This window comes from Schistocerca cancellata, chromosome 1 (genome assembly GCF_023864275.1).
Source record: "Schistocerca cancellata isolate TAMUIC-IGC-003103 chromosome 1, iqSchCanc2.1, whole genome shotgun sequence".
Taxonomy (NCBI): Eukaryota; Metazoa; Arthropoda; class Insecta; order Orthoptera; family Acrididae; genus Schistocerca; species Schistocerca cancellata.
The window spans coordinates 911678626-911700115 of NC_064626.1; the positions used below are offsets into that span (position 1 = coordinate 911678626).

The following is a 21490-nucleotide window of genomic DNA, read 5'->3' on the forward strand; positions in this document are numbered from 1 at the left end:
CAAACTGTAGAAGTTGCAGGATTGAGTAGCAAGATAAATTTCGAACTAGATATCGCAAATTACTGTAACTTAGTGGAATTTGATAGGCCTTATTTTGTATTTTTTACATTTCAAACAAATTGCAAATATAATCAATTACTTGACTCTTCATTATTCGACAAAGTTAATCTAGAGAATTTGTACTTGTAAAATGGAAGAAACGAAAATTGCCAGCAATAAATATGGAATAATAATCCTCCAAATAATTTTCTCAAAATATTCGATGCATTTCTCGATTTTAAACGAGTTACACTACTCAAATCAGACACTGACGTAACCTCACATAATTTCATAATGAACATCCAATCTATGTGGTTAACATGACTCATAGAAAGAATATTGTATCTTCATAGAAAACAAGAATGGAACTTTGTATAACTTTTGATGAAAATATTCCTACAGATACTATAGCATATGTGACGATGTATGGTAAGAAAACTACAGAGCACAGAACACTTACAGAAAATTTTTACCAAAAATGAATAGAAAATTAGAAAAAGTTAAAAAATCTTTAGAGATGCAAAATATTCATGGGTGTACTGCCAGTCTACAGTGTTCAACGGGCACAATATTTTGGCAATCATACATGTCGCCATCATCAGGTGAACTGACGGACTGAGCTACTGTGAACGTGCCGGCACAGAGATCCATACGCTATAGCTGCTCAGAGGGAACTGAGTTCGGTCGCGGCGGCGGCCGATTTAAATACCCTCCGCCCGCAGCGCGCTCCCTCCGCTGTCCGCACCCCGCGCCACGGTCGCGTGGTGGAACAGATTGCGACGGCGTCTGAAATGACGTCGGTGTGATGGCTCTGTCCGCCGTGGTCGTCACAACTATACATTTGCTTGACTTACTCTTGATTTACCCAATCGCTGGTTCCCAAGCCTTGCTAAGATTATAGCCACAGTCACGGTTTATGAGGTCGTCATTGGTGGGAATTTCGATTGCCTCTCTAACAACGCTGTCCCAGCATCTCGACGTCTGTACCAGAATGCTCGTGCGTTCATACTCCATAGCGTGATTTTCCGACAAACAATGTTCAGCGACCACCGACTTGCTCGGATACATCAGTCGAGTGTGCCTCTGGTGTTCAAGGCATCGATCCTCGACGGTACGCATCGTCTGACCAATATACAACTTACCACATTGACACGGAATCTGGTACACGCCAGCCTTCCTCAAACCGAGGCCATCTTTGGCGCTCCCCTCCAGTGCACGAGTTTTATTCGGAGGACAAAACACAGTTCCGACCTGGTGTTTCTTCAAAATGCGAGCGATTTTCCCCGAGAGTGCGCCTGTATATAGAATAAACGCAGTGCCTACCTCCTCCCTCGTGGTTTCATCCATCTCCACAGGCTGTGCTGTAGTGGTTGGGTGGAGAGCACGTTGAATCTGCCACTCTGAGTACCCATTTTTTCGAAATACAGTTCTCAGATGTTCCAGTTCCTGGGGTAGACTCTCTGTGTCAGAGATAGTGCGCGCCCTATGTACTAGAGTTTTAAGTACCCCATTCCTCTGTGAAGGGTGGTGGCAGCTGTCTGCGTGCAAATACAGATCAGTGTGCGTTGTCTTCCGATACACCCCATGACCTAGGGTTCCGTCAGCCCTTCTCTTGACCAAGACGTCAAGGAAATGTAATTTACCCTCCGTTTCAGTCTCCATAGTGAATTTGGTGTTGGGGTGTATGGAGTTTAGATGTGTTTATCCATACCATGTGGCCAGATGACGAACGTGTCGTCCACGTAACGGAAAAAGCAAGTAGCTTTCCATTCGGATGACGACAGGGCTTCCTCCTCGAAGTTCTCCATGTACAAATTCGTTACCACCGGTGAGAGTGGGCTACCCATGGCGACTCCCTCCGTTTGTTCGTAGTGTTCTCCATTAAAAAGAAAATACGTGGAAGTCAAGACATGCCAAAAAGTTCAGTGGTCTTCACGTCAAACTATAATTATATTTTGATTATCAAATACGCTGGGAGAAACTCAAGAATCTCTTTAGAGATTGTTTGCATTTCATTTTGAAGTACTTTCAGAAGAAAATAAAAACATAAGAATTTGTTTTTTTGGAGAATGAATTTTTATTTTTCCTATTATATTTTGTAATCTTGGAACGGACAATACCAACAGGTATATCGGCCTGGTAACTACTTAGAGAAAAAGAATATTAATGAATTTCATAATGATTAATTTCGAAAAGATGGATTTTGTTAGATTTGTAAAGAATGTGTATCAATACATCAGAAAATTAAAGTTACATGTAATTGTGGTAACACTGTAAATAAGTCTTACCTCTAAAAACATATCAGATACAACAGATCATAAAAATCTTATTGCTGATAAAGAAGAAAGAGTTGGAAAGGAATAGATTTCTTGTATTCACAATAATGCCTTTTATTTATTTTCTTATTGTTTACCTTTTATAAAATAATATTAACTTCTATTTTCTTATGTTCACCTTTTGTAAAACAGTATTAAATTCTATTTTCCTACATTCTCCTTTTAAAAAAAATATTAAATTTTATTTTCTTAGATTCACATTTTGTGTGAAAAATGATTATTTTTGAAAACTCTTGAACATGATACAAAAATATTCATTTAAAAAATTTTTCTAAGTAATTTAATTTAAATTAATTGAGTTAGAACTGATATTGATTTCACAAAGTGGAAGTTTTGATAATGAATTTATTATTCCAGGGCAGATGAGTATACTTGCTGGAAATTCAAAGAATAATATAAAAAAAATTTCATTAATAATGCACCTATTTAGAGACACTTCTTTAATCATGTCTAAGATTTTCTTATTAAATTAAAAATGAGTTGATTATTAATTGTATTTTATATCTTCTTATTACAGAATTCAAAGAATAACAGATACTTTTTTACATTAACCATAATGCATTTAATTTATTTTATTATGTTCACCTTCTATAAAACAATATTACATTTTAGTTTCTTATGTTCACCTTTTATAAAGAATTTATAAAATCTATTTTCTTATGTTCACCTTTTGTATGAAAAAACTAATTATTTGTAAAAATTGGTGAATGTGATGTGAAAAAATATTCTTTGTATTAATTTTTTTTCGTGAGCTGGGCCTGAAGAGTAAATTATAGTATATCCATTTAGTAGAAAATGAAAAGTCAGCGAGAACCTACTAAATGGGTCTACTGTCCAACATTGTTGTAATCACATAACCATGACGTCTTAGTTATACAAATATGGTTGATGCTGCACATCTTAAGCTTGGACTGTTCATTGTTTCTATTTGGCTTCTTTCTTCATAGTTCATGGCATCTTCCTGTGTTCATGCTTGATCTACAGCGTGAGTTACTAACTATTGCCACCAAGAATTACTGATAGTATGATAGGAGATGAAAAGTTTGTGGGGCAAACGTTTCGTGGGACAATGGGGCCCTTAATATAACGTTGGTTTTTTGTCGCTAGGTGGGGTCGCTTCAGAGATATGAAGGTCAACTTTTGTTTCTTTAAATGGGGTGCTATAGCTTGATACTTATTTTCTGATAGTGGCTATCGAGATGAAACCAATGATGTGTAGCAGTAAGGTCTTTGAAGGTCAATGAACATCACAAAGGTAGCATGATCGTCCATTTAAAGAAGGTGTTCGAAGTGATAACAACTGGTATCAGTGCAGTGCTGCAGTCTCCTTATCATGGATTGAGTGGTATTCCTTATCACTTCGGCACTTATCGAAGCACATGCTTTGACAGTTCTCTGTTGCAAATCTTCATCCAATCCAACGATTTGGGAATTGTCTCTGCAACTCATTACTAGCCATCAGAGAAAAATGTGCCGGACACCCATCGTGTTGATACAACATTCTGTTCCTTGTTTCTAAAGGTATTTCTTCCAATAACAGACCTAACGTTTCTTGCAGGAATGTGGTGTGCTTCCTACCATTAAGATTTCCTTCGATGAAATAGGGGCCTCTAATTCTGTCCCCCAGAATCCCACACCATACATTCACCGGCCATGGTTTTTGATGTGCAACTTCCCACAGCCAACATGGATTTTCAGTTGCCCTATAATTCATGTTATACACATTAACAGTTCCATAGTTCGTGAATGTAGCCTCATCAGTAAGTAATTCAATTTAGTAAGTGTGTCATACCTCTGAATCTGAAGTTGTGCCCATCAGCAGAATTCAGTGTGACACATACAATCAGTGCCAATTAATTCTTGGTGGAGACTGATATGGTAAGGATGACATTTATGGTGATGCAGAACACGAACATATGGTAGTAAAATGCCATCAGCGTTGAACACATTGAAAAAGAAGAAAGGGTAGACTAGAGAGTCTGTTAAGGAATTTGCCAGAGTGATTTGGCAAATCTGGAACAGAGTGCAGAGGGGAAATAAATGAGCACTGGAAAAACAGGAAGAAGCAGTGGGCCATACACCATGAATGCCACAGTGTAAGATTGGTCAGTGGGTGATGCTGTCAACTCAATGCAAAACGTAAATTCAAATGTACTTTATCTACTGTCATATTTTCTGTAAGGTGCAATTTTCTGAAAATTATGTGAATGAAATCGAATATAAGCATAACAAGGTAATGCTTAAAAATAATATATTTTTCATAGCAAAGTAAATAAATAAATTAAAAATAAATGTGCTTTTAGTATTTTTATTTTCTAGCATTGTCCAGGTATGCATTTATTCCAATTCTATTCATCCATAATCTCCTCCCCTCATTCTGTCCTTTTGCTCTGCGTTCTTCTGTGTCCATCTGCTACTCTCCCCTGTCTCAGTCTATCTGCTCCTCCTCACTCTTTCTGTCCATCTGCTCCTCCTCCTTCTGTCCATCTGTTCCTTCTTCCTCTGTTAATCTCTTCCTCCCCCTCTGAGTCCCTTTTGCCAATCCCTCTATCTTCTTCTCACCCCCTCTATCCACATCCTCCTCTGTCCATCTCCTCCACCTTCTCTCTCTGTCCCTCTCCTACTCTAGCTTTCCTCTGTCCATTTCCCCCTCCCCTCTCTCTATCCATCTCCTCCTCCCCCATATCTGTTTCCATTTACACCTCCCCATTTCCTGTCTGTCCGTGCCTGCAACACCCTCCCTATTCTCTCCATATTATCACCCGCAACCTCAACATGAGGTTGCTGATTCTCACCACCACAGTATTTCTTTCCAAATAGTAAGTGATATGTAAGCCAAGTTTGACTGAAACCGATCCATCTGTTTCAGAGGAGTTTTTTACCCAGTGTTTTGCCTGCATATGCGCATGTCACAAATATTCCACATATATTGAGCATATTTCACAGAAATTTGTACACATCTTTCACGTATATCGCTAGCAAATTTCGTCTTGCATTTTCGTTTTCATGCTGCTCAATGTGTATGACGTCACATCTCGTAAAATATGGGTAGTACAATGATAAAATTTTGGAGGTACATTCAGTGCAACAGGTGGATACTGCCTGCGAAGTGAAACGCTAATACAGTTAGTAGCAAAGAGATAATAAATTTAAAAGTCATGCATGATGCGGCAGTGTTCACGTATATCAGTGTTTATGTTTCCTGAACTATATGTTGTACAATGATATAACTTTGGAAGTTCATTCATTGGTATACGTGAGTACTGTCTGCAAAATGTGTCGCGAATGATGTTAATGAAAAAGAAATAATAAAACTTCATGCCTGATGCGAGAGTTTTACTGCACAAACATTGAAGACATATTAAGCAATAAACTTTTTTCTTTTCCCCATTCTGTGGGGGTTGTCAGCGAGAAAAAGTTTGGTGAAGGGCTGCAATTGTGTGCAAAGTCTGCTGCAAGTCACTAAGTGCTCTCATTCTCAAGTAATTGATGAATAAATTCTGAGTTTTCGCATGTTGTGAGATACATTGCTTTTTCACTCCATCTGTTTGATAGGTAGGTGGTTATTACCCCCGTAGCTATTCTTTCTACACAGTAAGTGATACATTTGGTTGAAATTGGTCCAGTAGCTTAGGAAGAGATGTGATGCAGCTTGCACACATACATTTTTACAAATGTATGGGTTATATATCGCTCTGTAATGTGATATTCTAATTAAATACTCAACAAAAGGTACCTAACTGTAGTGTACTTTTGTAATACACACCTACATGGTTTTACTCGTGTCTGTAACTCCTTTTCTAATGCCAATTTTTGATTGAAAGTGTTTAACTCAGAAAAATGAGTACTTACCTCTTTTACATTAGTCATAAACTGACAAGCATGCTGACAGGTCAGTTAAACTACTGATGCCATCGAACCACTAAACATCCAAACAGAATCACTGACACAGCCCACACTATGCTGTGACAGCAATCGCTCGCCCCCCCCTCCCCTTCCATCACCCTAGCCACTCATGCTTGCCACTGTGCACTAGGAATATGGCCCTGCACAATCCGCCTAAGAAATCCTTAATGACCTGAAACTAATAAAAATTCGCAATTTTATGTCTTTTGCAGGCCATATCTCATGCGGAACACTGGTGGGAACCAATGGTCTAATAGGTCTCCCACCCCCAGACATTATCCGCTGTGAATCTACCACCTAACTAAAAAGAAGTAAAGAAAAAAGCAGTAAATGGAGGGTACTCACCAGAAACTGTCTGACTCAAATCAAGGCGAAGCTGCACTAAACAGTCTTCAGCATCCAGACTAAATGACTGGTGTAACCAAGACCACAATATCACAGAATGGACGTTAGCATGTGAGAACGTACCCTGTGGCCATCAAGAACGATGGTCGACAGGCTATGATCTGGAGTTAGCAGGTGTAAGGCCCTCAACAGGCTATGATCTGGAGTTGGCAGGTGTAAGGTAAACCTGAAGAAATGAGAATTTTCATGTGACGCCATCCTGTGAAACATTCGGAGTAGAGCAAACCATGTATCATCTCCTCATCTGAAAGCTGTGTCCAGTTACATGCTCACTAAAAGAAATGGTGGCAACTACTCAAGAAGCCTGGAAGGTGGCTAAGTATTGGCCACAAAGCATTAAAAATGTGTGTACTTAAAAACCACATGTTTGTAGAAAACTGATAATGCTTATAGTACCAGAATGAAATTATGAATGTATTATTTTAAATATGTGATGTATGTTTTCTGACATTATAAAATAAATAAATATTATTTATTTACAACATCAGTTCACAGTTTGTTACGAGGCTAAGTGAAGTGGCATAGTGTTGCCATCCCGTTTTTTAAAGAAAAACATCAACATTTGACTGTGTTGTCCAGTGTAAATAGATCTTGCGTTCTGAATTGAAAGATTCTGTGCTCAGGCAGATCCACCACGTTTATATGGGACAAATCTTCTGGAGGACGAAAACCGAATTTCGGAAACCGCTTTTCGCTCTCGCGTTTAAATGTTAAGGGCTGAAGCGGATTTGCTAGGCCACTTAAATATGGCGCCTGGAAAACAGCTATTAAGCCAGGGCCACACACGCATCTTATGTGGTGACACAGCTTGTGGCTTGTGGGACATCCTCCTCTTACACTACTTTTCCTCAAAAGTAGTTGTCGATACCAGCATTATTTTTCGAATTTTGGATGGGTCAGTATTATCTCAGCTGCTATTCTGAAAACTTTCATATAATTTTATACACAGTATGTTATATTTCAAGCTAAAATTTATGACAAGGAATTACTTTATAAAATATTTTAGTTTCGATGTCATAATCGATAAGTACGAGTTCTGAATGTGCAGTTAACATTTTTTAGAAACATTTGAAATTACGAATTATTTGAACACTTAAAATTTCTATTACACAATCCTGCACCATTTACTATGTTTATTTCTAGATTGATTTATGAAATGATAATCGAAATTAATAACGTAATTCCTTAGACTTTCCTGGCAATTTTGTGACATCTCGTCGAATCGGGTGCACTGCCGGTGGTCTGCGTTTTCCTAACGCAATTTCTAGTCACAGGAAGCACCTTATGAAGACGTCGATGTAGGACGTCGAAATATTGTGTTAGAAAAACGCAGACCACCAGCAGTACACCCGATTCAACGAGATGAAATTAATAATATAAGGAAAACTAGTAGGAATTAATTTTTTAAGAAAAATTGTATACCCTTTGGAATATTGTTATTTTCACACAGTGCGAGAGTCTTAAACATGTCTCTGATGTGATCGAACGTATTTTTGTATAATTGGTGTGAACAATGTAATTTCGGCTTTGTTAATGTGAAAAATCCAAATCCTGTATGATATACTAAAACGTGAGAAAATCAGTGGCAAGTATATTTCCGTAAAAAAAAATTCTACACCAACGATTTTCTAATTTGTTCAGTTAAAACCAACCATGAGGACTTGATGTTAGATCTTCAGCTTTAAGAATCAGGCCCCTAGACAAGAAGAACTGGAGCCATCTCAATATGACAAGCTAAGGAAATTTGAAGGTTCATTGTAATCTTCGCTCCTCTCGAATCTTCGTAGAAGACTTTGCTTATTAATTACTTGGACTAGGCATTGTCTAATGTGGACAATCGAAGGAAGAAGGAAGTAGGAGGGAGATTACAAATGGCAAACAAGCCAACAGTTGGCATGTAAAAAACATCAGCAGACGCGCAATTCTTCCAAGATTTTGGAATATGATTATATTCGTCGATAAAGGCATGTATGGCTACATGGTGAGAGACCCCCAGGATATCGTAAAATTAAGATTTATTAGAAAACAAAAAACTGAAACACCGATCAGTCATAAGCATTGGCAAAGACGTTAATTATGAATGTGCAGTACGGCACACTCAAATGAAAAAATATTCGTTCAATTTTATTGCTCAGTTTTTTGTTTTTGCACACACTCTCTCGTATGTAGAAGGACGATGAATATGTGCGATTTTAAATATGAAGTGTTATAAGTTTTATGTATCATATGTGTGCATATGAACAACAGAATCAAGTATTCTTTATTTGTTGAAGTGAAGTGAAAATCATACAAGGAGGATTTTATTGATTATGACAAGCGCTGGTGTTCTCAGATTCCGCTGCCTGGAATTACAATTCAAATGTAAGCGAAGTCCGAAAGCCAAGAAAAATTCAAATAAGCACATAACATTTCTAATAATGCAGTCATATCATATCCTACAAAAACGTGTCTTCATATGAATATTCAATAATATTTAGTGATATCTATTTATTTTTCCTTTTTTTATTATTACAACACAGGCTTTTCGAATAACAATTATTAATTTAACAGCTGCCATATTACATTGTGGAACTATTTCCTGCGTATAATCCACAATTTATACGATGCTTGGGCTCACAAATTACGAGTTTATACGACTCGCTTTTTCGGTTAAATACATTAAGTTTCTTTATTCGTTCAAAAATCTTTTAAGACTGTACGAAAGTGTACGTGCCGGCCATCGTTCACTGGAATCCAATGGTGTACAGCAGCAAATACACCACGATAACTGCGACAGAATGCTCGTGTTTCGAAATACTAGCCTACTGCCACCAGGGAGCAGTGGTGGTAGGAAAGTTGGCAATGAAGTGCTACCACAGGTTAAACTATGGTACTACCAAGCTGAGCTTTTTGGGGCTTTTTCCCTACTAAAAGCTCTGAGTTTACACATGCAACTGCAATGCAATTGGAGTATACCACTAGCTGTCGCGATACTTTTGTTGCTTGTGTGAACCCGGTTTTACAGTTTATGATTTAGTCAGCACAGTCGCTATTTCTCTTCAATCAGACGAGGTGTAAACAGCTTGAATCTAATATTTATACTTATCCTTCACTGCACAAAAAGCCACTCCGTCCATATTACCCGAAACTAGAAGCACATTTCCAGAACCAATCTTGAAGTGTTAACATGACCGCTCAGAAACGGTAATGGAAAATCGGTTTACGAAATCCTGTTTGCAGCCGCATGTGATCGTTGCGTGTTCACAAACAGCAGCCAATTAGGGAAGCAGCCGCTCCGTTATGATCCGCACTTTTTCACGCACAGTATTTGCGGGAGTCTCTGCGAAGCTAGAATGCTTTGATGAGCAGCGTAAAAAAAAATGGCTGTTCGTGTATACATCGCTAGAATTTGTATAGTTCAGTAGAATTTTATTGAACTAATGTCCGAAATGAGGCCATATTTGCAGGAATTCCACGTCTCGTTGAAAGAAAATTGAAAATGAGTCATTTATTTGAATATATGTTTGCATTTTTACAGCTGACTGTTACTTCCAACGGTTGAAGTTCGATAACTGACCTTATAGGATTAAAATCTTAGCAAACTTAATTTGCTCTTTACTTGAATTGTCCAGCAGCTGATGTCGGAAATGCGTCTCCTTAATTCTCACAACACTGATCGTCCGTAGCGTGATACAGGGTTAGCTGTCATCTGTTGTATTACACAATAAAGTATTTGAGTCTTGCCTTACTAAGGTTTACAACAGATACAGTTGTTGTTTTATTTTGCAGTTTTTGCTCTTATGGAACATGATCACAAGATATATTAAGGCAATGTGAAACATTAACTTAATGAGAAAAGTAGGTTTAACATACTCGCCGATTACACGATGGCCACAGTTCAACAGCCAACCACACAATTGGAATTTCACCAAGCCATGGCAGACTTCAGAACAATGTTTCCAGATATGGACGATGAAGTTATAGAGGTAAAAAGTTTAATTTGAATTTGTATATCATAAGAACTCTGTTAAAAATGCAGAAGCAGTTAGTACTATCAGTGGGGTACTAGTACTGATGTGTAACAAAAAAAAAGCATGTTATCGTCCCAGACTATGCTTCCTTCCCGTTTATTTCACCGAAAACACTGTGAGTAAGACATAGTGCATGCTGAATGAAAATTGCAAGTTGGTGAACTGGAACAGAACCAAGAGAGGTAGAAATCGAAGATATATTTCTGATCTGATGATGGTTTTTATTGTATAACATAATATTGTCATTGACCTCCTGTCCAGTTAATGGCAGGGAGAAGAATAAGATCCAGGGGGAGACTGTAGTGCAATAGAAGCAAAATAAGAATGAGGGTTGTGGTATCTTGATTTTTCATGAATTTCAGTCAACAAGCAGGTTTTTTAAGGATCTTTTGTCAAAATGAAATTTATTTTTTAACTATGAGAGGCGTTCATAATATTTGTAAATATCACTAGCTTTTCTCATTTTACTAGAGCCTGCGACTTGCAGTTTACTCTCTAGGCATCTCGCTTTGGACCATAATAAATGCTGTTGTTGGTTTTTTTGTTTTATTTAGGAAAGGAGTTACTGTGCATAAGATAGGTAGACTTTCTGAAACTTCATTAATTAGACCTATTAAGTTTTGAGATTAAAGAAAAAATCATTGCTGCTTTGTCAAAGAAAGTCTTTTGAAGATGTTGGCTAGTTTTAATGTGTGTTGAATCGTGCAGGAAGTTAATGCTGTCACTCGTATAGAATAAGAGTAATTTTAATTTTTGTAATTTGCCTGTAGAGAGCCAAGAGAACAGCAGATTATTTATTTGTGGTTAGTCTGGTACCAGATGCTTTGTTGTGTTGTTGTTCAGTGGCTTTTTTCCCAATAATTGAGGTTAATGGCACAAAGGTTATATTTGTTCTCCTTTTAACAAACCGTTGTGCTAAAAGCTGTTTTAATAGTGGTCAGCTTTGCATGAACTTAAATATGTTCTTATCCTTCTGCACACAGGCAGTCCTAAGGGCAAATCAAGGTGCTGTAGATGCAACCATTGACCAGCTTTTGGCAATGACAACTGACAATGAGAATGAGAAGTTGCGCAATGAAATTGAACAAAAGGAAACATTGGAAACTTCAAAAGGTCTTGGCACGACTGCTGAGGTTGCCATTATAACAAGTTCATCTCCTGCAAAGTAATGAAGTCAATCTTTTATGCTTTTTCAGTATAGAGTAGAAAATTTTGATATATTTTGAAATTGACTTAACTTCCTGAGGTGTAAATACATAAACAGAAGAGTGAGTTGTATGTAATAGATATTAAGACATGAGTTGGTGCAATGTAACAAAAGGGGATGTGCTTCTTTTGGCCACACTTGGTCACGAAGCTAACAGGGCATTATCAAATTAATTTGATATGCAAATGGAAAGCATAGGTGGCGAAATAAAAGTGAATGGAAGAGGAACACTGTTGCCTTCTAGATAACATCAAAATTATGTCGATTCTACACACACTAGATTGTGTACAATGATGTGTTTATTGAAGCTTTAATAAATTTGGAAAGAAGTTACCAAAAGTTGAGATACCACCCATTGGCTTTGATCTGTGACGGTATCAACTTTGATCTGTGATGGCATTGAGAGGGTGGTCACCTCTATTTCAAGTGTATTCAACGAAGAAAGTGATACCAAGAACCCACAACTATCAGAACTAACTGTTATCAGAACCTAATGAGACTAAAATAATAACAACAACAACAGCACACTCCCTGATACTCACCACTGTAAATACAAACTTCACCTACCAACACAAACCACAAAATCATAAAAAACTAATTCAGCATGAATTTAGATACCCACATCTCAAAGAAAATTAGATACATGAATCACACTACATTCCTTACTATGGAGACCAAAAATACAAAAAATGTACTTTCCCACAGTTGACAAATCTACTAAATTTCATTGTAAGATCTATGCCTAATACCATACAAAACACACACAAAAAAAGGAAACAACTTGTAACCATTAACAACACAACAGGCCAACAATTTGAAAACTGAAAACAAATCAGAAGCCAATAATGAACAACATTCAAATAACTCACTGATAAGGCAACAAAAACAAGTGCCCAAAACACTGAGTAACAGCACTAAATCCAGTGCTGCACTAACATCTCTCGTAAACAATTTAGAAACATGAACATTGCATACTAGAGTGCACCTCTGTTTACTCTGACATGCTATCTGCAGAAACGATCCACTTTAAACAAGCCAAGCCTCAATGATGTCACACAGCACAACACAGTTACATCCCAAACCAAAGCCGATGGACCGTATTCTAGCTTTTGGTTGACCTCTGAATCCTGTAAAATATGTGTCTGTGTTGCATTATTTGAATTCTATATCTAATGATTTATTCCATCGGCAAGTACCTTTCTCTGTGATCTCACACAAACTTTTGGGTGGGGGGGAGTGCTTGCCTAACCAATATTGGTTTCCTCCATTATTTTTATGGACATTGCCCATAAAAGGAACATACAGACACCAGTATCTCCTTAATAACTTAGTTACATGAACTTCTTTTCCAAAACATTGTGGGCATTGATGTGTTTGTGGAAGAAAAGGAGACATACTGTAGCAGAATGATTATTAACTCTCTCTCTCTCTCTCTCTCTCTCTCTCTCTCTCTCTCTCTCTCTCTCTCTCTCTCTCTCTCTTTTTTTGTCTGATGATGGTAATCTGCAAATAACAGTGTGATAGAGATAGATAATTTTTGTGTAACTTGTATGGCTATCATAGCAGAATCTTATTGAAAGACTTCTCACACTCCAAAGAAATTCAGATCATATGTCTAAGCTGTCGGTATTACAAAAGTGTCCAGGCACTAATGGATGACACGGGAACTGAAACTGAGGGTAGCAAAACAAAAGCAGAAATGCTGAACTCATGTTTTCAAATTTTCCATTATGAAGGAAGACCAAGGAATAGTGTTGCAGGTAAACTCCTACACTGCTGCAAAAATGAATCGTGTGTGATATTTCTGTCGATGGTATTGTCAAACAGCTGAAATTGCTAAAATTGTACAAGGTCCAAGGCCCAATCTAATCTGTGACACATACTATATAACATTTGCTGTAGAGATAGCCCGTAGTATACAATATATCCCATGAACAGAAAAACTGTGCCCAGTAGTTGGATGAAGAACAGATCACTCACTTTTACAAGCAGGACGGTAAATATCCACAAAACTACTGTCCAGTATCACTGACATACATCTGTTTTAGGATCTTCCATCAAAACGTACTCTGAGCTCAAACATAATGAGGTATGTAAACAGAATGACCTCCTCTATGTCAACCAGCGTGGATTCCAAAAATGTCAGTCCTGTTAAACCCGCTATGTGCTTTTATTCCTTTTTCTTCTTCTTTTTCCTCTTCCTATTAAATTCTCCTGTCCTTTCAGATATCAGCATTCAGGGCATTTTTCTCACCTGCATTTAAAACCATGGGTCAAAGCAGTGAGGTAGGTGCAATATTTCTTGACGTACAAAAAGTATTCGACTCGGTAAGACTATACCTATGCTTAATAATAAGAGTATGAACATGTTTGGTATCGAACAAAATTTGTGACTGGAGTGAGGATTTATTGTTGGGAAGGACACAGCATGGTATCTTGGATGGTGAAATATTGAAAGATTTGGAAGAAATTTTAAGTGTGCCCTAAGGATGTGTGTTGGGACCATTGTCGTTCATACCATAAATTAATGACGTGGTGGACAGCATTAAGTAACCTCTTTTTTTTCAGTCATTTCAAAGAGGTACTAAGGTTGGCAACTTGCTTTAAATGTTTAGAAACATAAAATTATGCACTTTACAAAATGAAAAAAACTTGGTGTCCTATGCCTGTAGTGTGAATATATCACAATTGAAGTTGATCAACTCTTACAGATACTTGGGTACGACAGTTTGTTGGGGAAAAAATGGTCACATAGGCCCCATTGTGAGTAAAACAGGTGGTGAACTCGAATCACTGGCAGGACTGGAAAAATAAAATCAGGTGAGATTGTTGCTGTGTATCATTCAACCTGTTCTAGGCTGTTGCTCAAGTGTGTGGGATCCATACCAAATAGGACTTCACTAATGTATACAAAGAATGATAGCACTTATTGGTACAGGCTTATTTGGAGTGTGGGAGTTTGTAACCGAGATGCTGAAAAATGGTAGTCACTTGTAGATTTAAAAGTATGCTACAACCTTTTACATATTACTACTACAGGAAGTGAAAAGATGAGATTCGATTAATTACAGCATGTACAGAGACACTAAATCAATCATTCTTCCTGGGCTCCACACACAAATGTGATGGAAAGAGCCCTAATAAGTAGGACAATGGGAAGTACATTCTACCGTGCACTTCACTTATAAATTTAGATGCATATATAAAAGTAGAGGCAAAACTGCACCACACAGTTTGCAGGTTAGTTAGTTTGTTAAGTGCTCAATAGGTCGTTGGAATCCTTCCTTCATCTAATTGTTATGGAACGAGTCTGTTTACAGAATATTAATGCGTGATTAGTGTTAATCTACTATGCCTTAGTCCTACTGATGTGACTATACTTAAAAACACAATATTTTTGTTCTTACAGGCTACCCATTTTTAAATATAAATTCGCCCATGGAACTGAAGACTTTGTCCAGGAGAATGATTTTATGTTAGATTAAAAAGTTGATTTGCTACCTGTCAGACTTTTATGCTATTTGGTGAATGATCAAAAATTTTTGTTGCTGTGTATTGAACTCCTTTTGAGCCAAACAGCTTTATTAAATGGTAATAAAGGGCATTGTGTTCTCTACTGTTGTAAGTATGGACATCACTATTCTTCTCAAATTGTCACGGATTATTTATGATGAATTTCACTAGGGAATATATGTATTCTAATGGTGCACTTAAAATGGTTAACTCTTTTAAGAGGTGCCTATATGACTAGTGGATAAACACCACATATTATTGTTACTGCTGACATTTGTGTGGTCAGTACTTTCGAAGTGATAAGTTACCCCAAAAAATTATTCTGTAAGACATTATTGAGTAGAAATGTGCAAAATATCACGATGCTGATTCATTGGTTTTGGAGACTAGCAATTATACAAATAGCAAAAGTTAATGAACTCAGTTTTTTGAGAAGCACACTAATGTGCAACTTCAATTTCAGTTTTTCATCAGTATTTACACCCAGAAATTTGGCACATTATACCACATTAACTTGATGTGTGATATCATTGTTGGTATGACCATTTGTTGTACAGTACTGAAAATGGTGTGCTTTTTCAAAATCTAGGGCGTAAATCACTTAATAATTCTTTGAAAACTTCATTAACAATCTTTTCTGTTGCTTTTTCTCCAGTAGGATTTATTATAACATGTATATTGTTTGCAGAAAGTGCCAGTTTTGCCAATGTTATGTTGAAGGTCATTCACATATATAAGGAATGAGAGTGGACCTGGAATTGAACCCAGTGGGACTCTCTTTGTGATTTCTCCCCAGTCACTAAAATTTTCTATCATCTCATGTAGTTTGAATTATTCATAACAACTTTTTTGCATTCTATTTTTTAAGTATGATTCAAATCAGTTATGTGTAAAGTCATCGGTACAATAAAGTTTAAGTTTTTCTAAGAAGGTAATGTGACCTATGCAGTTAAGTGCCTTGGAAAGATTGCAGAAAAATACAGAGTGTATGAATAGCATTCTCAGTTGAGCATCACTTCTGGAATCCAAACTGTGGTAAGCTACATTAGTTGTTTCTACTAAAATGTGGGATAACCATTGAGTACATTATTCCAAAAATATTTTGGAAGAAGATGCCTGTAACAAAACTGGATGGTAATTATTTAAGTCTTTCTCATCACCTTTCTTATAAAGAGGTTTGTGTTGTTGTTCTCTTCAGTTCAAAGACTGGTTTTTAATGAAGGTCTCCACAGTACTCAATCCTATGCAAGCCTCTTCATTTCCTAGTGACTACTGCAACCCAGAACTATTTGAACCTGCTTACTGTACTCATCTCTTGGTCTCCCTCTGCAGTTTTTATCCTCCCTCACCTCTCTCCAGTACTGAAATGACAATTTCTTGGTGTCTCAGACTGTGTCCTACCAAACAATCCTTTCTTTTAGTCAAGTTGTGCCACATTTATTTTTTCTCCACATGTATTCAGTACGCCCTTCATTAGTTGCGCAATATACTAATCTAAATTTTTGTATTCTTCTGTAGCACTGCATTTCAATTGCCTTATACTCTTCTTGTGAGAACTACTTACTGCCCACATTTTACTTCCTTATAAGGCTGCACTCGAGACAAATGCCTTCAGAAAAGAGTCGTGCACCGTTAATGACTGCATCACACAGCCGTAGCCTTGCCTGGGCCCATCGACACTGACATTGGAATGTTGATGACTGGAAACGTGTCACCTGGTTGGATGAGTCTCGTTTCAAATTATATCGAACAGAGGGCCATGTATGGGTATGGAGACAACCTCATGAATCCATGGACCCTGCATGTCAGCAGGGGACTGTTCAAGCTGGTAAAGGCTCTGTAATGGTGTGGAGTGTGTGGAACTGAAATGATATGGGACCTGACACTGACAGGTGACATGTATGTAAGCATCCTGTCTGATCACCTGCATCCATTCATGTCCTTTGTGCATTCAGACAGACTTGGGCAATTCCAGCAGGACAAAGCGATACCCACAGACCCAGAATTGCTTCAGAGTGGCTCCAGGAACACTCTTCTGAGTTTAAACATTTCCACTGACCACCAAACTCCCCAGACATGAACACTATTGATCATATCTGGGATGACTTGCAACATGCTGTTCAGAAGAGATCTCCACCCTGTCATACTGTTATGGATTTATAGACAGCCATGCCGAATTCGTGGTGTCAGTTCCCTCCAGCACTACTTCAGATATTAGTGGAGTTCATGCCACGTTGTGTTGTAGCTCTTCTACATTCTCATGGGGGCCCTGCACGATATTAGGCAGATGTACCAGTTTCTTTGACTCTTCAGTGTATTACAAAGATTTAGTGTGAAGGATCTATATTAATAAATATGTTCACTTCATAATTATTCCACTGACATATGGGTCATACATGACAAACAAAACTCATATTTGTATACTTGACAGTTGAGTCAGAACTTTTCAGAGACCTTTGTATAGTGGTGCAGCTTAGTATTTGCAAAGCAGACTTCTGTGACTGTTAATACAACTTACTGAAGTGGGTTTGTGTAAAGGTTTTATTCAGATTCTGTTAAAGAATTTCTTCTAGCAGTTTACTGCTTCATTAAATAAAACGAAAAATAAGAACTTTGAGTGCACTTGTCTGCAGCGAGTTTATGACTAACAGCTTGCACAGCGCTTCCTTGGCAAGACGTGCAGAAACACTGAGCTAGCAAGACACTACTGGCAGCAGGTCTCTTTCACCCCAATAGTGCTTGATGAGCCTCATGACACAATGTTAAAGATAAGAACAGATGTTACTTATATGAAGTACAGCTACTTGCATGAAGTACAATATTCTGTTAGTCTAAAAATAAATATTTTGTCTCAGTATCGCAGCTTACATGAGAATTATGCAGCTAAGTCATAGAAATGAAAAGGGAAGGCGAAGTGAATTTAGCTAAACAATTTAAGATTACAGCTGTGAAAATGAATTCCGCTTGTCACTAGCATACTAAAGACTTTGAATATTGTAGCCATTGCTTGACAATACTGTTGTCATAACTGTGATTTGTGTCATAACAGTTATTTTTGGGCATGGGACTCATCATGCTAAATTCACTTGACTGTTTTTGTCACCTTTCAGGTTGTGAGATATCTACCTTAGCTATGATTGTGGCAGTGAGAGCATGTTTTATTGTAGTAATGCCTTGTCTGCATAGTTGTAAAGTCTTCATTTTCTAAAATGGTAGCTGCTTTAGAAATTGGTTCCAGTTTTACTGCGAAAACTGTACCTTACCACTTGCTTTCGCTGCTACTTTAATTGAGTTGACTGTTACAAGTTAAGTGATGAACCTTAGCATCCCGTGTTTCACGTCTCCTAGCAACCTTGCAGTGATAGCCATAGTCCTCTGCTTTGTAAATACTAAGTTGCATAACCAACAAAACAGAAAAAGTCTCTGAACAGATGTGAATCTACTATCAGTGACATGAAGCTAAATTTGGTTCATCACCTCAGTATCAAATTGGATGAGAAGAATTTTGGAAACAATAAACAAGCTTGTTAATAAGCATTACATATACATTTGGAGCTGAAAATGAATGAAAGTGCACAACTGCACATTTGCCAGTTTTTTTCTGTTTTGCTTCTACTTCAGCAGCCATATATTCATTTTTCATGTGAATCTACAGTTTGATTTGTTGCTGCATGGCGTTGATGTGTTAAGTATATTATCTTTAATATGTACACATTTTTGTGGTATTACTGATACTTTAGTCGTGTATGACTCAAGACTGAATGTAGATACAGTCTGTTTGAGATCAACTGTGCATAGTATCTTACTGTTTCATGGTGCTTTAGATAAAGCAGTTCATACATATTTTTAGTTTTGTTAAAATAAGCTTTAGCTACAAACTGAAAAGGATATGTGTGCAGCTAATTATTGTTTTTCAATGGTCAGTCAGTCTGTCAGTTTGAAGCGTTTCCTTAGATCGATGTCTGGTACTGCAGCTCCACAGAGTGCTAGTTTGGAGCAGGCTGTGGATGGCAGTGAGGATGCTGTAAGCTGTGCGTGAAGTTCTTCGTATTACTAGTGCAGAAGAGACTTGGCAATATTGTTGATGATGTTTGGCACCTCATGATCGTTCACTCACTTTCCGGATTGGTGCTGAGTGATCCTGCCAAATTCTGTACTAGGCTATTCTGTTTTCGTATCTAAATAGTCATGGCATTTATATGGCACTGAGATCATAAATTTAAATTTTTGATCCTAAAAAGGTCAGTCCTTACTTAAGTTTCAACTGGTTTTGTATGTTGTTGTGAAATGTGTGCATTAACTGCCACCAGAGCAATGACAGAGAGGTAATATTTGCTATGTGGTGCCATGTTCATCTTGTAAGTCAAGGGCAGTTGTTGGTTCAGACGTGTATCACTTCAGTTTTTTCTTTTTTACTCTGCAAATAGCCAGAACCGAATTCAGTAACAAAATACCAAGAAAACCTTTGAACTGCACCAATTAAATGATCAGCCTATTTTTACTTATTTTTCTTTTTAATTGTCAACCTTCTTCTGTACTGCAATAAACTTCATTCCGTATTAGTTTGTTATTGTTTGAGAATGGTATGTTAGATGTTTTGCCATGCAGAATACGCACATTTACTTCAGCATCTTGTTTTCAGGACAGTACAAGAAGACAAATAAGAAAAGATAACAACAGGAGGCTGGTGACGTAGGCAGAACTCTGCAACAATTACTGGTGATTTAACACCATGAAAACACACAAATTCCCCTTGCTGTACATTACTCAACAATAGAATATGTAATGTGGAACGTTCCACAATTACAGATAACTGCAAATTTGTAAGCATAGCCGTGGTTTACCATTGACTCATCTGCTGGTTACAGTGTTACAGCTGCAATAGGAAGACTATGTTTCATAATTTTGTGCTACTGTTGTTTGAGTGAGTTCTGCTGATGTATAAATTATTGTTTCTTCTTGCTTTTATTCGTGAGCTACATAGCTAAGTAAACTAACGTGAAAATTCTGGGTAATCAAGAGCGTGTTTCACTTCTGACTTTCCAGTTCGAATGTAGTACAATTTGTTAGCCTTTTGGCAACCTTGAGCGTATACCTTGTGGGAGCAGGAATAGTAGTCTGCTTTTTGAATACCAAGCAACAACACACAAGAAGTTGCTGGAAGATTCGGAGGAACCATCAGTGACATGTATTTGGATTCTTTTCATCACCCAGGGACTAGACAAAATGGAAACATTACGAAAGCAATGAACATGCTAGTCGCTATGCATTATATGTATAAAAGTTGCTATTTGCGGGAATGGAACCCTTGTCTGCAAGTTACTAGTCCATGCTTTAGGCATTTCACCCATGGTAGTCACACAACAGAGGAGCGGGACTGCAATAAACACAAAAATATTTTGCTATGGAACATTGATGGCTAAAAAATTTGATACCATTCATACCAACAGAGACACTAGCAAAGTATGACACCATAGTTTTCACAGAAACCTTTCTTTTTTTTTTTTTTTTTTTTTTTTTTTTAAACAGAAGAATATACTAAAAAGGGTATTATGGATTTCATTCTTTATCACACCGGACTCCAGACTGACCAGCAGGATTAATTTCAACCATCATCAAACTAGGATTAATAAAGGAAATAACAAGAGGTGAAAATACAATTATTGTTAAAACAAATCATGTCATAATGATAGTCATATATGCTCAACCATAAATGAGGGTAGAAAATGAAATCAAAAGAATAATAGATGGAGAAAAGAGGATAGAGAAACCAAACAGAAAAACAGAACTGGTCCTGGAAACACTAGGAGGAGAGGATGTAGTCTTCAATAACAAATCCAACCTGAAAATCTACATAGCACCCAATGGAACCAGTGCGGTAGACCTAATATTATTTGTAGGCGAAATCATAAAGGCAGTTAACCAGAAAGTAATCTAGACATCATCAGTAGTGCCAATAAGAAAACATATACCAGTCACAACAACTTTTGACTTTAATTGGTCATTACGAACAACCAAACCCAAGCCAAGCAGGATATTGGACAAATTAGACATAGAGAAGTTAAAAGAAAGTC

At 37.4% G+C, this 21490-nt stretch overlaps 1 protein-coding gene and 1 long non-coding RNA gene across 3 annotated transcripts in view; both read left to right on the forward strand.

The window, feature by feature from the left end:
• The first annotated feature begins 10024 nt into the window (after window positions 1-10024).
• Window positions 10025-21490, forward strand: part of LOC126191234 (CUE domain-containing protein 1) — a 272040-nt gene continuing 260574 nt past the window's right edge. For both annotated transcript variants that reach the window (XM_049932051.1, XM_049932042.1), the window contains exons 1-3: window positions 10025-10362; window positions 10455-10651; window positions 11680-11861. In XM_049932051.1, the coding sequence (XP_049788008.1) occupies window positions 10553-10651; window positions 11680-11861 (281 nt within the window). In that variant the 5' untranslated portion in view covers window positions 10025-10362; window positions 10455-10552. The remainder of the gene's footprint in view (window positions 10363-10454; window positions 10652-11679; window positions 11862-21490) is intronic.
• On the forward strand, window positions 14522-20435 carry LOC126191248 (uncharacterized). Its single transcript, XR_007538333.1, has 2 exons — window positions 14522-14723; window positions 20059-20435. It is a non-coding gene; the product is annotated as an uncharacterized LOC126191248 (long non-coding RNA).